This window comes from Sorex araneus, chromosome 1, assembly GCF_027595985.1.
Source record: "Sorex araneus isolate mSorAra2 chromosome 1, mSorAra2.pri, whole genome shotgun sequence".
Lineage (NCBI taxonomy): Eukaryota > Metazoa > Chordata > Mammalia > Eulipotyphla > Soricidae > Sorex > Sorex araneus.
In genome coordinates, this window is record NC_073302.1 from 126,226,914 (window position 1) to 126,244,859 (window position 17,946).

The 17,946-nt window shown below is 39.4% G+C and overlaps 1 protein-coding gene across 3 annotated transcripts in view; it reads right to left on the minus strand.

Moving 5' to 3' along the window:
* DAB2 (DAB adaptor protein 2) overlaps positions 1–17,946 on the minus strand; it is a 59,343-nt gene that overhangs the window by 22,859 nt on the left and 18,538 nt on the right. For all 3 annotated transcript variants that reach the window (XM_055123703.1, XM_004605540.2, XM_004605539.2), the window contains exons 2-4: positions 2,047–2,240; positions 1,403–1,542; positions 492–590 (exon numbers count right to left, since the gene is read on the minus strand). In XM_055123703.1, coding sequence (XP_054979678.1) covers positions 492–590; positions 1,403–1,542; positions 2,047–2,140 — 333 coding nt within the window. In that variant the 5' untranslated portion in view covers positions 2,141–2,240. The remainder of the gene's footprint in view (positions 1–491; positions 591–1,402; positions 1,543–2,046; positions 2,241–17,946) is intronic.

A 17,946-nucleotide genomic window follows, 5' to 3' on the forward strand; every position in this document is an offset into this window, starting at 1 on the left:
AATGTAAAGGACAGATGACAGCAACATTAAGCAGGAATTATAGTTAGCCTAGTTCTGCATACCCAGGAGCCCAAATGAAATGCTCAAGTGATATTTATATCACACTTGTATTCAAAGACATGAGATTCACATCCACTGTAGGAAATCAGTCATAAAATAGACTCCTCACCTCTACCCTGATCTCTACCTTCTAATTGGGGGAAATAACTGTACCACTGTCATCCCCTTGTTCATTTATTTGCTCAAGTGGGCACCAGTAACATCTCCATTCATCCCTGTCGCGTGCTAGTGTAGCCTGATGGCATATTGGGGTCTCTTTCAGGATGAGGGGAATGAGGACCATCATTATTATAATGATGGGGGAAATAAAAGAAATAAAAAAAATTCCTATTGACTTTTGTAAACAAAAAAGAAAAAACTGAAATTTCAATAGCAACTGTTTTGGTGAGACTCAGGTGGTCAGAAAGGTGTCAGTGAAAGTAGACTCTTACCCCAGTTTTTTCATCAATTATTTTTATTCCCGAAAGAGAAATGTTGACCCAGATCCTTTGTTTGTGCTGTCCCTGAGACCGACCAGCTGCTGCCATTCCCTGATGGGGACAGAAAAACAAGAACAACTCAGTTGAAAGGACATAAACAAAAGAACAAATATATCAACGACAAACATGTTGCAAGACAGTCAGCTTTGTTTTACATCTTTAAGGATAAGGCACCTTTCCTAGGAGACAGAAGGATGGGCTAGAAGAGATGGAGCCAGGGTATTACCTGTAGGGTTTGTGAGCTTAATACTCTTTTTCTTTTTCCTGTGTAATTTTATTTATTTTTCTGTGTAATTTATTTATTCATTTTTTATGTCACACCCAGGCCTTATTCTCGGCTCTGCACTCAGAGATCAATCCTGATGAAGCTCAGGGCACCTTGTGGGCAGCTGCAGATAGAGCCTGGGTAGGCGGCATGCAGAGCTTAATACTCTTTGCCTCGTGATAATTCACTGGTAAAGACAAGACAAATGCACTAGATCTTGAAAGATGTTCCTTATAGGCCTTGTCATTTGTTTGATTAGTTTCAGTGACAAATGTAGAATTTTAAAAATTTTTTCAAAAAAATGGAGCTAATACTTCAGAGCATCATTTTTCAGCTAGAACCCTTTTTGATTTTACTTGAGTGTTTCCGAGACTTGACATTTGAGACAAGAGTCCTGTTCTGTCCGATTCCATCAAGTGTCTGGAACAGTACTGAGTTGTTCAAACCCATGGCTTCTCTTAAAATGTAGAGCTCATGAATTATGGGATCAGAAAAGGCTCTCACAAGATTATAAATATAGGTAAATACAAAAGTCTAAGAGAATTCCCCTGTCGAACATTTGCTTAAAATAAAGATTAAACATTCTTTCTTCTTTTACCTTTAGCTTCATCATGGAATCTTGGCTCATTTTATCACCTCTTGCATCTGGCACATCATCAATGCCAATTAGCTTAGCCTTATATTTCACACCATCACCTTTGAATCTGGCCAAAAGATACTCATCTGTCTTTTCAGAGCCTGAAAAAAAATGTAGAATCAAGTTTATAAAAGTAATTAAATATTCATTTCCGTGTGAGCAAACAAAGCCTAGAATCTCCAAACTGAAGTAGTGCAAATATTGAATGTACTGTAACTGATAAAATATTGTTGTTGCTTACTTTCCCTCAGTATAATTATGCTCTAGAATACTTTTAAAAGTGCAAAATAAACTGTATTATGGGAAATGAAAGAACAGGTCAAGTGGGATGTTTTCCATCAGTTATTTCTAAAAAGATACAGAGAATAATACATGTTTTTAAAAGAAAAGAAGTCACCATTTTGAACTGTCAATAAGGCAGATAAAAATTGTGATTAAATTACTTTGAAAATCATGCAGATAGTTATCCATCTTTATAGTTTAGGAGAAGCTGAGACTAAGCTGATATCTAAGCAGTCAGCTCTTCCTATACCCCAAACCTCATCTTTCTTTTGCGGACACTTCCACTAGCTTCCCACATTAGCTTGAAGAGGATTGCGCCATACCTTTCTTCTTTTCCTTCTTTGAGGGGGCTTTTGTTGCAGCCTGTTGTTGGTCAGGCTGACCATTAGTTGTGCTTGTTTCTACTTCGTTAGACATGGCAAGAAAGTAGGCAGCAAACTCAAGCACCAGCAGACACTTAATGGCACCAGGTGATCACAGATGGATGTCTCAGATGCACATAACCTGCCACAGACACCTGTAGGCAGAGTTCATAGGCGTAATGAGATCATAATAGAGCAAATCCAGACTTTAGAGCATAATAAGTTCCCAACTAGCCGTTAGGGTGCAGTTCGTCAGATTCACTCTGTTCTTTCTCCTCAATTAGACTGAACTCTGGAAGCACGGAAGTGGGTAAGACTGCTTACTTTGTAGTCTCCAAAACTACAAAAGACAGAGTCCCTAACAGAGCTTCAAATCAGCAACTAATATCTGGTAACACTGATTCTCCAGCCAAGGAATTTGTAATGCTAATTTTGCATTAAAATCTAGAATGAAAGATTTGATCCAAATGTGTCACACACAGGAAAATAAGGTTGCATAGCTAGAGAGAAATAAATTGAAAATTTAGAGCCTTAGAAGACTGCAACTAGTATTCAAAATTGAGCACTCATCATCATCATCATCATCATCATCAACCCATTGACCATCGAACTTCTTGAGTGGTCTCAGTTACGTCTCCATTCATCCTAGCCCTGAGATTTTAGAAGCCTCTCTCTACTCGTCCTTCCCAATGATGCCACATTGGAGGCTTTTTCTGAGCCAGGGGAATGGACCCAGCATTGTTACTGGGTTTTGGCTCAATTCAAAATAGAGCATTAGAATTAAAAAAAAAATCATAAAGACATCGGGAAGAGTAAAGAACTGTGCCAAGTTTATATTCATCGACACTGTTAAAACTGATAGGATTCTTCTGTTGTGTTTCTTTTGGAGCCACACTCTGCAGTGCTCAGGGCTTACTCTTGACTCTGTACTCAAGGATCACTCCTGACTTTTCTCTGGGGATCATATGGCATACAGAGAATCAAACCTGCAAGGCCGCATGCAAGGCAAGTGACGTTCCCACTGTACTATCTCTCCAGCCCCCAAACTGTTAGGATTCAGTACAGATTTTCTACGTATGAGCTTATGAAAGCCCTATACTTAAAAAACACTGTGTTTGGCATTCATCCTTACACTATTGGGAAAGGAAAGAAGAATGTGTTATCTGTTGTGCTATTCACTGAGGGGAAAGATTTCTGAGCTCCTACATGGCACTACAGTATAAACATCCTCTAAATATCTGTGGTGTGTGCACTCACAAACTCACTTCCTTGTGCATCATACTAGGCAAAATGCATGGTCACTGCTAGTTCATTTCAAAAAAGTTCTTTCACCTGATACAGCTGGCGAGAGCTAGGGAGAAGTTAAATTTCTACATGGACTGAAGACAGAGGCAAAGAACAGTTATTCATAGTTTTGTATCCTCTCCCCTCCTCCTTTTGAAGTGAAACAATGTTGTTCCTAATGAAATTAATTAAGAGACATGTGAAGGGAGAAAAAGGTACATCTTCAAGGGAGAACAAGGACTTCTCCAGAGAGGAAAAAGCAAAGAATGGCTTTTGGGGAGACGTATCTATACAATCCTGTTGAAACCACTCATTGGGCTACTAACCTTCTCCTCCTCTCAGAATCCTCCTAAATTTGTGCCTAAAGCAAGCCATTTTTAATTCAAGGACCAGATACAGCCCTCATGGGAACAAATGCATGCTAGTATTTTAATGACAAAAATTAAGTCTCAGCTTTTTTACCCTGTTAGCTTGCTTCATAAACGTCAGCATGTTTTTCCTGGAGGTCAGCACTTAAGCCCTCTCCCCAGGAGTCTTTACCTAGCTTTATAGTCCTTAGAGACCTTAAAACACAAACACAAATACGTAAATCTATGTATGACTAATGTTATCTGAGCTATTTCCTTTGGAGATTAAGAGTTAATTTTGCTCAAAGAGACTTGACTGCAGGCAGCCAAGGAGACAGTCCTGTTTACTAGTGAACATCTTACAAATCAAAGACTAAAGGTCTGAGAAACAGAGATAAATCAAAGGGCTTGAGCACAGGCTTTGCTCAGGTTCGATCCTGGGTCTGCTGAGTCCCTTTAGCAACACCAGGAGTGGCCTCCACTTCCTGCCACTTAATGAAATGCCCCCGAGCACTGCCAAGTTTGGCCCAAAAAACAAACAAACAAAACAAACAAAGACTTGAAGTCCTATTTATTTAAGACATAGCTGGCACTATTGGTCTTTTATCTGTATTATCTAAAAAAAAATAAACCTCATAGTAACCTTATGAGAATTGTGATGCAGTATAATTTCAGTTTCCAGAGGAAAAGCCAAGGTACAGAGGTTTTAAATTAAATAGCTGCTAAAGTAGACCAGGCTTCCAACCTAGACTGTTATGGCCCCAAGCTAGAGTTCCTCAAATACTGCACTGATGAATCACATCTGAGAAGCCTAGTCTAGCTACAGAAGATGCTCCAATACACACTTGTCAGGAATGTCCCATTCCACTTGCAAAAATAGGTCCATGTCCTAAGCTCTGAATACTGGAAAGTCACTTGGAGTTAAGGAGTTTGAGTTGGCACCATGTAGAAGTTAAAACGAGTACTGAATCCCCTTAACTGATGTCTTTATAAAGAGAAATCAGAGAGAGAGTTAAAACATAGAAGCACACGGAGTGTTTGTAAATACATGGAGATTGAACTGATACATCTGCAAGCCAGGAAGATTGCCAATATCCACCAGAAGCGAGGAGAGTCATTGTTCTGCCTGAGTCCCCAGAACAGACCCCAAATAACTTGGCTTTCCTCCCTTTAGGGGTATCCAAGGGCATGAATTAGACACCCTGAAAATTTTCATGAATCCTTTTTGTCCCTAGTTTTTGCTCCCACACAACTTGAAAGATCCAATCCATTGCACTGTGTTGGCTAAATTGGTGTGTGTGTGTGTGTGTGTGTTGTGTGTGTGTGTGTGTGTTGGGGGGGCAGATGGATCAAACTCAGGACCCATCACAAGCAATGAAGTGTTCTGCCACTGAGCTACTTCTTGAGCTCTATTCACGGAATTGGAATGATCTGAATTCTAAAAATAATTAAATTCCTCTAGTTCTAGAATAAAATTGGAAGGTTTCCTCGTTGATCTTGCAGTGGATCCAGCTGCATTGAGGACAGATTTTGATTTCTTCATTTTGTGTGGGAGACATTTTTCCCTTTGTGTCTTCAATGTCCTTCTCTTCACTCTTGTATACTAATACTGGGCTGGAGTGATAGCAAAGCAGGTAGGGCATTTGCCTTGCACGGGGCCGACCCGGGTTTGATTCCTCTGTCCTCTCTAAGAGCCTGGCACAACAGTGACGACAGTGCTACAGTGCTATACTAATACCAGTTCTGGTTTTCTTTTTTTTTCCCAGAGATTTTGTTTGTTGACTTCTTACCTTTTCAGCCCTTCTTCCCCACTTCCTACTCACCCTAGTTACCTATATTATCTTTAAAAACAGTAGATAAGTCTATTCCTGAAAATTTCTCCTCCTCCCCTGGAATTCTGGTTGAAAAATAACCTGGAGTAAGAGGTTGTTGATGTGTATGGCTTAGTTGGCTTAGTCAGTAACACAACACAAAACACCTCACAACTCAAGACACACTATTGAAGGAGTGTGTTTGAGTGTTGGCAGACGGAGTCACAATGATTTGTTATACAAATCCTAATGGTTTATTGAAAAATTGATCAAAGTACAAATTCATGTGTGTGTATGTATATATGCATGTATACATATATATGTATACATATATACACACATATATACATAGACACACATATATATACATACACACATACATATATACATACACACATATATATACATACATAAACATTGACCTTTCTCCCAAGGTTGAAAGAGGTTTCCCATCACATACTTTTCAGACATTTGACATGTAGAAAATAGAAGTCTTACTTAGAGGTCATCATAGAAGAACACTCAACTTGAATCTAATATTAAAATTCAAAGCAAACCCTTCTAACAATGTTACAATCTATCAACATTGCTCTTAAAACCTCCAGCAGGTTTTACAAAGAATTGATTTTTGGCAAGGAAAAGAACCTGCAGATGGGATCTGAGAGCCAAATGATGTCTTGTGATTTCCTTTGATTACTTTCTCAATCAAACCAGGGCTGTGCAGAATAAAGTATATATGAACTCTATTTTATTATTTATTTTTTTAAACAAACAGGTATCATTTCCCTTTCACTTATCTAATTTTGGATTAAGTTTTAGTTGGGGTATCATAGTTTACATTACTATGAAACTATTTTATTATAGTTGCAGAGCTTCTATAATACCAATCTATCGATACCTTTAAGTAGAAGCTCTGTTTAAAAGTTTTGGTAAATAAAATAGTTTTGTTGTTGCAGTTGTTGTTTAAAATAAAGGGAAATGATGTATGTATCCTTCTCACCCTTCTCATTCACTGGGTTTATTCCCAAGAATCCTTCTAACTAATAAGCACAAAATAATCAGGAAGCACTCACAAAAATGATGAGTAGCTTGAAAAGAAAAATAGTGTACACTTGGAATCAGAGGGATATCTAAAGTTATTCTCTGTCTCTGTCTCTCTGTCTCTATGTGTGTGGTGTATGCAAGTGTGTGTGTGTGTGTGTGTGTGCTTGCGTGTGTGCATAGCAAGATAGTTTTATTGAACAATCCTAGAAATATGTGACAGGGTGAGAAGGAAAGGAATATATATTCAAGAGAGAACATGAGCTTGAAAAAGTAAGCAAGAAAGCAAAGAAACAGAGCCAAGCAAATGAGAGATGCGTTCAGGGGAGAACACAGGCTTGGGAGGGCAAGCCTTATTATACTTTTTAGCTGCTTCATGCCTAATAGACTCTAGAAAGTGGCAGTTGGAATTATGCTGAGTCAAAATTAGCTCTCTACTGAGTGAACATATCGAATTTAGACTTGGGACTAATAGCAACCCTCAGTAAGAATGTGGAGATTTTCTCTTTCCATAACCCAAGAATAAGATGAGTAGGAAAGATTTTAAAGCTGGCATTATCTGTTTTGGTTTCTGAGAAGGCTCTAATACATATTAGAATACTTCATGAATTATTTGAAGGTGAAGAGCAAAACTCTCCTCTATTATGTTTAGTCCTAAAAGTGATCCAAGCACATGTCTAGTATCTGAACCCTTGGATGCCCAGAGTGGGCATACATGTGTATTAGGGCACGTTTGACTGATATTTTCTTATTTTTGCTTCCCCATTTTCATCAGTAGGAATAAATATGGTGGCATCAGCAACAATACTACTTATTGATTCCAAGGTTCAAAAGAAATAGTATAACACAGGTTTGCTTCATTCTACCGTTTAGCTGAATTATATAGAGTGGAGAGGAATTTTCTGGATAAGTCTTCAAATGCTGGTAAAAAGAGTAACTTGAATCAAGGAATTACTTAATAGTAGCCCCATTCCACAGTCCGTTGAAAATGGTTTTAATATCCATGAAAAATGGGGACAAACACCGAATATTTATCTTGACAGGACTATGAAACAAAATGGGCTTCTAGTTTATGAATAATTAAATGGACTCAGTAACAAGTAAGTCTCTTAAGTTATTATGCTCAAAATTGAAGTTTGTTTCTTTTTTATACTTACATGTCACAATTCATCCATTTTTTAAAAAACCCGCTAATTTTTAACCTCTATTTTAGAAACTGTTTTCAAAGTCATAATCCAAATGAATGTAACATACCAGTCAACTTTTCAGAGATAGCTAGATAAAAGAGACACAGGGAATGAAATTAAGGAGAGTTTAAGAACAAAGCAACATGAATATCTTTGCTAGAGTGTCCAGTACTTTGTACCAGCCAGAAATGTGCTTCCTTGTCCTTTGGAACTTGATGCGTGTCTCAGATGAAGTAGTGATTTAGGACATGTGAAATATTAACCTCTGAGGCCAACTTTAGGGTCCAAGAGGGCAGCAAACAGCCTTCACCACTATCTTCAGAGTAACTCTTTTAAGAATAAGGATGTTGTCAACAGAAAATAAGGGATGATGCAGTGACGTTAAACTTTTTCTGATTTGGTCTAAAGTCGAAAGTGTTTGAATTTTTCAGATTTTAGGATAACTTTTTATCCCCACAAAGACCAAAAGTAACACATTTGCTGCCTGTTTAACTGGGAAAAAGAGAAAATGCTAATGAACAAGGAAAAAAGAGTACTTATAAGACTATCTATTAAGTGCTGACTCTGCTCTTAGGAACTTCAGGAATAAAACATGTCGAGTCAAGAGGTATAGACAAGTTACACATTTACACAGAATATGCATCATTGCTTTTACCCTTGAAAAGTATGTTTTAGGAGGAGGACATCAAAATCCCTGAAGAGGGTAAAAAAAACTTTGTCCTAATTTTGGATCCACATTAGGCCAGGGTGCCCTACAATTCATTTTGAGTAGAGGTGAGAGAACATAACAGCTAAGAATTCAGATTTGGGGGCCCTAACACACACTTTTCAGCATTTGCTAGTCTTGTGATGTGATGAAACTAATAATCATTTCTGGAGAGACTTTAGCATCTAGCATCTAGAGAGCTAGGGTAGCTTTGATTATCAATGCTATGTCTGATCATCAGCATCAAATGGTAGCTACTATTATCAAAGCTAGGTTTCATGCATGGTACTTTGTGGACAGTTTGTGTGTGTAGTCTTCCATCTAATGCTGATTATCCAGAGCAAGTGTTTAAACATTTTTAACCAGACCAATAAATAAAGATGTAATATAGCACTATATTTAATAAAGTGTAAAAGAAAGAATGAGCAAGTGAGTAGTGTCAGAGCTACCTCATGTCCAACTCTGACTTCTAAGCTTATAAAATTAAGTTTTTTTTTTAAATTTTTGGGTCACACCCAGCAATGCTCAGGGGTTACTCCTGGCTCTGCACTCAGAAATTACTTATGGTGGTTCTTGGGGGACCATATGGGATACTGAGAATCAAACCTGGATTGGCGCGTGCAAGGCAAACACCCTACCCATTGTACCATGGCTCCAGCCCCAGAAGGTAAATTTTGATAGGAATAGGACTCTGGAAACAAAATTTACTCTTACCAGAGAGGCTTTGAAATGAATCTTGAGTGAAATCTAAATTTACATGATATTCACCGTCTGTATAGAAAGTCTAACTCATATTACCTGGGGTGTTTTTTTTTCGTTTGTTTTTTTCTTTTTGGGTCACACCCAGCGATGCACAGGGGTTACTCCTGGCTCTGCACTCAGGAATTACTCCTGGCGGTGCTCAGGGGACCATATGGGATGCTGGGAATCGAACCCGGGTTGGCCGAGTGCAAGGCAAACGCCCTACCCGCTGTGCTATTTCTCCAGCCCCTCACCTGGGAAGTTTTATGCAGAGCTCTTAAAAGGACAAAGACTAGACCACGCTCTGAACAATTAAATGAAAATATTGGGGTTAGAGAGAGAAGACAGGGGTTAAGGTGCTTGTCTTGCATGCAGTCAACCCTGGTTAGATCCCTGGCACTGCATTCAGTCCTTCAAGCCCCTGAATGCTTGTGGGTGTGGCCCAACTCCTACTCCAATCAAAATCAAAGACAAAGTCATGTAGGCATCGATGTATCTATAGGGAAAGAGAAAAGAGATATGGGCATCAATCTAATTTAAAGATTCTCAGATACTCTCAACATACTGACAGCTTGTGGTTCAATGATCTACTTCAATAATCCTTTATGCCTCTGCAAATACCAAGTTGGGGGTGGTGGTATTGCAAGGACAGCAAGCAAGGTATTTGCCTTGAATGCAGTCTACGAAGATTCAATCATGGCACCCCATACAGTCTCCTTTGCCCCACTAGGAGTGAACCCTGAGCACAAAGCCAGGAGTAGGCCAGAGCATTTCTGGGTGTAAGCCAAAAATGCAAAACCAAAATAATACCAAGCAGGTAAGAAGACCTTGAAGTTATAAGAATATGAGAGAGTAATTTTGTCACAACCTGTTTTAAAAAAGCTAGGAACATAAAGGCAAGAATGAGCCTATGGCATGCCTAATTGTTAAGCATCTGGTTGGAGCTAGAACACCTACTAGGTGAAATATTCCAGCATGAGTACTATTCCTGAAAAGTATGTCAGGCTTTAAGGTGCTGTAAATAAGCTAAACAAATCCATTTACATCAGACTGAACTGCAACTCCTTCTATTTAGTGTAAATGAACAAGAAAAGCAAAGACTTTAAAAAAAAAGCTTAACAGAGTAGTTTGAAAATAAAATTTCTGAACGAAATCTGAAAAAATATTTTATGAGTCCAGTTTTCTATTGCTGCCAAAGCTTTTATTTTTATTTGGTGGTGGGTGGGTGTGGGGTGGGTGGCTGTTCTAGGAAGCAGGGATCCTTCCTAGTCAAACTGGTGACTAATGTTGGCTGCCTGAGAAAAAATATTTGGCTAGTTTTGCGACGCAAGTCACAGATCAAAGAATTCAAATTTATTTCAGGACATTCTCTACTACACAGTATGTGACTTTTTTAGTCCCCCCCCCACTCCATGTGTTTGTTTTTTTGTTTTTTTTTTTAAACCATGATAGGAAATTTGAGTTCTTGAGTTGGAACTTTTGATATACTTGGCTTATTATAAACTCTCTCAGTTGTGTATCTGCCTCCACCCATTTTTAGTTTTTGAAATAAATTTATTAGAAAGTTCTCCACTAGAGCTTAAGGAACAGCCATGATGATGAGTATTCGGGTGTTCTTTGTCTTCTCCCCTTTCCATTTTTGTTATTGCTGCAATGTCTAGCTTTGCTGCCACACCCTTGCTGGTTGACCGGATCACAATGACAGTGCCAGAACTGACACTTGGTGACGTGGGACAGCGTTTTTGGATCCAACACATACAAGGTAGGTGCTCTACCATTGAGCTACAACCCTAGGACTCTGTTTAAAAAAGTTTACACTTTAAAGGGGAGATTAATTCAACCCAAGTGGAGGTCTATTCTGTAAACTAGGCAATGCCAACTAACTCATTAGAAATGTTTCAAAATTGTTTCACAAGTTTAAACTGAAACATTAAATTTATGATCAATTTTACAATCATATTACTGAGCTACTTCAGTACAAAGACTATTAGTTCAGACACTTAATTAGGGTTGGAAAAAGTGAAAAATGCAGATTCATAATCAGAGAATGCTCTAGCCCATTGGCAAAGCTGTATACAAGTTAATATGCTAGGAGGCAGGGTCTAGAATCCCTCCTAATTTACTAAGTCTATGAAAAACACTATTTTTCAATGTTTTTGAAATCTGGTTGAAGAATCCTTGATCGTTTAAGCATATAAAATCTGTAAAGTCGGACAAACAAGGTTTGAACTGATTGCCACAAGGGAGCAGACCCATCTTGACCTTACTCTCCAAGCCAATCTTTTCTTTTTTTATTAGTGAATCACTGTGAGACAAAGCTACAGACTTACAGGTTTTCATACTTACGTTTCACTCATACAATGATTCGAGTACCCATCCCTCCACCAGTGCCCATTTTCCACCAATAGTTCCAGCATCTCTCCCATCACCCCCACCCTCTCCCCTTCACCCCACCCCGCCTCTGTGGCAGGGCATTCCCATTTGCTTGCTCTCTCTTTTTGGGTGTTGTGGTTTGCTACAGAGGTATTAAGTAGGCATCATAAGTAGGTTCAGCCTATAGTCTATTTTCTGCCCGTATCTCCCATGCCTAGTGGGCCCGCCTAGCACCCTTTGCTTAGTGATCCCTTCTCTATCAGAGTTGCTTCTTCACCTAGCATGTGAGGTCAGCTTCCAAGCTGTGGAGTACTTATCTCTACTATTCTTGGGAGTTAGTCTCCCATTCTGTTACTTTATATTCCACAAATGAGTCCAAGCCAATCTTTTTTATCTCAGCCTCAAGAATGATCCTCTGTAGGAGCTGGAGTGATAGCACAGCACGTAGAGCATTTGCCTTGCATGCAGCCGACCCGGGTTTGATTCCCATCATCCCATATGATCCTCCGAGCACTGCCAGGAGTAACTCCTGAGTGCAGAGCCAGGAGTAACCCTTGAGCATCGCCAGGTGACCCAAAAAGAAAAAAAAATAATGATCCTCTCTAGCTTAATCCCAACAAAAGAGAAAGAAAGAGATCCAACGGCATCATTTGGGGGTGATGGTGTAGGATTCGAGGTGCTAGAGATTGAGCCCAGGGCTTAGTACATGCAGAGTACACACTCTAACCTGAACTTCATCTCCAGCATTGCAACCATATCCTTTGGTGAAATTTTACAAGAAGACATGACATTGATACATTGAAGATTTAGAAATTTGTTTCTGCTACTATTTTACAATGCTGGCACTGGATTATTTAGACTATGCTCTACCATGGTTTTGACACTGAGAACACATTATTGAGGTAATGTATATGTACTCTGTACTTCTCAAACATGCAGGACAGATCATTCTCTTTCACTTAACAGGGAAGGGGGATGGAGGATTTCTAGTAATAATACCTGTATTTCTGCCCAGATCCTTCTACTAATATTGCATTTGTTTTCTTATCTGCTGTTGTCCCTTTTGTGCTTGTCCTTCAGAAGACATTTGTAGGAGGGAGACGGGCAAAGTAATGACGCCATTCTTGAGCTTAGATCAGAATATAAAATAGCATTTTGAATCACCTCATTAACCTCTTCTCTATTAGAGAGATAGCAATTTACCTATGAAAGGACCCAGGGGTGATTCACATTAATTCCAAGAAAAAGCTATTAGGAATACAATGCTTTGAAAGAAAGGATAAATAGGACATGAGGTGATAGTAGTGGTGGATAAAAAGATACCCTTTCTTGGGTAAGTTTGTATAGTAAGCCAATTTCTAGGAAGTGGATAATAAATTGAGGTGGTCCGATATGGGTAGGCAGGGATAAGGAATGTTTCTAATGGATGGGTGGAATGCAGGACCATATTGAAAGAACTGTAAAGACACCTAGACCCAGTGAGACACTGCAGTCTCTGCTGAGCACTTCTCCCTGCTGAACCAGGAAGAGCAGCACCTGCCTTCATCACCAGAGCTTTTGATTCAATACACAAATCCCAAGTATTAGTGGTAGTGCAGTGGCCTAAATAGGACTCCTGTCATAAGGTTAAAGAATTCATGAAAAAATAACAATAGAAGGGGTGACTCCATAGGATTTGATTCTTCTAATTCTGAAGTGATCTCAACCAAAATATATATAAAATATAAAGCAAATATTTGTTGGTGGGTATGATGTTGGAACAATGTATACATGAAACCTTGTCATTAATAATATTGTCAACTATGCTGCTTCAAATAAAAAATAACATTTTTAAAAAGGCATGTAGAGTTAGAAGTGTGTTTTTTTTTCTTTCCCTCTTTTTGAGTTACACCCAAAATCTGTGCTCAGGAGATCAAGTGGTGCCAGGCCCAAGTCCAGGCTTCCAGCACAGAAAACATGCATTCAGTCAAATCAGGAAGATTTAGAAAGCTAAAAAGTTCATCACTGTCACTGTCATCCTGTTGCTCATCATTTTGCTCGAGCAGGCACCAGTAACGTCTCCATTGTGAGACTTGTTGTTACTGTTTTTGGCATGTAGAATATGCCACGGGTAGCTTGCCAGGCTCTGCTGTGCGAGTGAGATACTCTCGGTAGCTTACTGGGCTCTCCAGGAGAGGTGGAGGAATATGGTACTGTATACAGTAATTAATACCTTTAGGGTCAAGACTACCACCTCACACCACAGAGAATGGCACACATCCAAAAGAACAAAAGCAACCGCTGTTGGAGAGGATGTGGAGAGAAAGGGACCCTTCTACACTGCTGGTGGGAATGCCGACTAGTCCAGACCCTTTGGAAAACAATATGGACACTTCTCAAAAAATTAGAAATTGAGTTTCCATTTGATCCAGCAATACCACTTCTGGGAATATATCCTGGAGAGGCCAAAAAAGTACAGTCGAAATGACATCTGCACTTATATGTTCATCACGGCACTGTTTACAATAACCAGAATCTGGAAAAAACCCGAGTGCCTGAGAACAGATGATTGGTTAAAGAAACTTTGGTACATCTATACAATGGAATACTATGCAACTGTTAGAAAAAATGAAGTCATGAACTTTGCATATAAGTGGATCAACATGGAAAGTATCATGCTAAGTGAAATGAACCTGAAAGAGAGGGACAGACATAGAAAGATTGCACTCATCTGTGGAATATAAAATGGCAGAGTAGGAGACTAATACCCAAGAATAGTAGTTTATAATACCAGGAGGTTGTCTCCATAGCTTGGAAGCTAGCCTCACACGCTGGGGGAAAATCATCCCAGATAGAGAAGGGAACACCAAGTAATATGTGATTGGAAACCCTGAGCGGGGAGAGAGATGCACACTGAAAGTGGGCTAGAGACTGTACATGATGGCCACTCAATACCCATATTGCAAACCATGACATCCAAAAGGAGAGAGAGAGAGAACAAATTGGAATGCTCTGCCACAGAGGCGGAGTGGGGTGGGGGGGGATGGGATAGGGAGTGGGAGGGATACTGGGTTCATAGGTGGTGCAGAATGGACACTGGTGGAGGGATGGGCTCTCGAACATTACACGGGGGTAAAACAAGCACGAAAATGTGTGAATCTGTAACTGTACCCTCACTGTGACTCACTAATTAAAAAATCAATAAATTATATTAAAAAAATGAAAAAAAAGACCATACCTTGAGATGCTTGGGGAGCCATATGCATCATTGGGGATCAAACTGGGATCGGCTGCATGCAAACCATTGCCGTATAGCATCTCTCTGGCTCCATAAATCATATTCAAAGACTGTACAGGCCACTGATTCTCATACCAAAAGGTAATTGACAGGTCTATCTTTTTAGTCTAGTTAATGTTTCTCCAGTCTCCTTGGACTAGTCTACGACTCAGGTAACTTTCCTTCTATCATTCTCAATGTGCGAACTATAAATTGGCAGAGGAAGCAGGTAACTTGCCTACTGAATTGATCACTGTAATGAGTGGATGGAATGAGCCAGTTACAAAACCTGAATTTAGAAGAACTCTATTTTATACTATTAGTGACAGTAAAACATGATAATATACCTCATTTAATTTCCCTCCCGTACTCAATCCAAAAAAGGAAAGGACTCTAAAAAATAAACAACTCATATGAACAATTTTAGGATTTACAATGTCTTTTATAAATTCTATAATCAACATAGAAGCTCCAGCATTTTTCTATTGCAGGACAGTGCTTTGAGAAGTCTTATGGGGTTCATATAAAACACAAGGAACATACCAATTTCCCCCCCCCTCTGAATTTGACATCTTAATCTGCAATGGATATTATACTTGATCTTGCAGGGCAAATTAGTCAAAGAAGTAATGAGTACAGTGAGGGCAAAGGACTGTCACTGTATTATTTGATTCCATGGTCAATACCCTGACATAGTTCTAAAATGTCTTTCAATAATCCCCTCTCAAACCTTTCCATTTCTGCATATTATTACACAAATTGACCCCAAATGTTTTCATATTCATCCCTTACTAACTTATTTAAAGATTAACTCTTCTAATTCCAAAATTAACTCTTCCTTGTTCAGAGTTTTACAGTGTGGTATTGGAATGGTAGGAATTACAGGAGCTAGCAGTGTCATTTATTGCAGTCTCAGAGATTACACCTGGCATTTAGAGTGGTGCCAGGGATTGCATTTAACAGTATGGAATGGTGCTGGGGATGAAATTCAGGGGTTCACACATGCATGACATGCATTTTTTCACCGAGCCACAGCCCTGAAGGGAGCCCTCAAGGTTTTTTTTTCTTTCTTTTTTTGGGTCACACCTGGCAATGCACAGGGGTTACTCCTGGCTCATGCACTCAGGAATTACTCCTGGGGGTGCTCGGGGGACCATATAGGATGCTGGGAATTGAACCCACGTCAGCCACATGCAAGGCAAATGCCCTACCCGCTGTACTATCATTCCAGCCCCTCAAGTTGGGTTTTAAATGTCTCACATAAATTCATGATAAACCCATGTTTCCTAAAACACACAACATCAAATTATGCTTTCTTGCTCTCATCTAAAATGATTTTGAGGACTGGAGAGTTAGCTCACTGAGCTGTAGTGCATGTTCTGCATACAGGAGTTCAGGATTTTATCCCTAGCACCCTAAAACTGCACACCCCCATCTCACCCCAGGACTGAGCTGGGAATTGACCCTTTGAGTAATGCTGGATGTGTTCCCCAAAGAAACAAAAATTCTGATCTGACATACGGACTTCAGGACACAAGTTCATTTCTTTGAATCCCTTTGATTTAGTTATAATGCTTATATACATAAATCTTACCTGCTAGGGCTGGAGCAATACCACAGCAGGTAGGGTGTTTGCCTTGCATGCGGCCGATCCGGGTTTGATTCCCAGCATCCCATATGGTCCCCTGAGCACCACCAGGAGTAATTCCTGAGTGCAAAAACAGGAGTAACCCCTGTGCATAGCCGGGTATCACCCAAAAAAGCAAAAAAAAAAAAAACTCACCTGCTAGACTTGCTATTAGGACTGGAGCAATAGCACAGTGGATAAGGCGTTTGCCTTGCATGTGGCCGATCCGGGTTCAATTCCTCGGTCCCTCTCAGAGAGCCAGGCAAGATACTGAGATTATCCTGCCCGAACGGCAGAGCCTGGCAACCTACCCGTGGCATATTCAATATGCCAGAAACAGTAACAAGTCTCACAATGGAGACATTACTGGTGCCCGCTCAAGCAAATCGATGAGCAATGGGATAACAGTCATCTGATTCTAATATAGTTCTGGACTCTAGATGTTTTGTATTCCGTTGCATGCATCTTGTTTTAATGATTAATCTGTTCTTAAGAATGATATTAACCTTTTATGAGATATTTGTCATTGATCCATGTGACATGATTATGGTTGATCCCATCTAATTTGGTTGAGCAAGACGAGTCACAATCAACAGGATATTTGGACTTCAACTCCATGATGACCCTGCTAACCCCTGTGATAAGCACTGTAGCACTGCCATCCTGTTATTCATCTCGAGTTGCTCGAGCGGGCACCAATAACGTCTCCACTTGAGACTTGTTGTTACTATTTTTGTCACATTGAATAAGCCACAGGTAGCTTGCCAGACTCTGCTGTGCAGGTGGGATACTCTTGGTAGCTTGCTGGGCTTTCCAAGAGGGACGGAAGAATCTAAACTGGGTCAGCTGCGTGCAAGGCAAATATCCTACTTGCTGTGCTATCGCTCCAGTCCTTTCAGTAAGTACAAGAATAAGTACAAGATAAAAAAAATGGCAGAAATAGACAAGTACTTTTGAGCTAAAGTTCATATTCTGTCATTAATTCTTGCATCTTTTGAAAAATAGCATTGGTCTAAATAAGTGTATGGGAATAAATGCATGCATTTTTAAAAACAGGGATTGAAAAATTTGAAATCGCAGCGTATTAACCCATATGAAATGAAACCAATTTTGGATTTTAACTGTTGCATAATGAAAGTAACTATAGTGAACAATGAGGTGGTTCATTGTATTGATATATATGTATATAATTCATTAATTGTAGAGAACAATTAACATAGGGAACTCCTATTATAAAAAACATCTAACTACACATGAGACTTTTGCTTATAAAGTTTGAGACAAGTTTTTGTGAATTCAACATATAAATCCAAGTAAATGTAACCAAACAACTTGTTGAATCACATAAATCATCACCATTAGTTGGTCCTTCCTCAGTCATATCTAGACATCTATGTTAGGGATCATGGAGTACAACAGGCAGGAACATTTGGAAAGAGAAGTTCAAGGAAACTTGTATTTTGTAGTGCTTCCCCAAAAAATGTCACC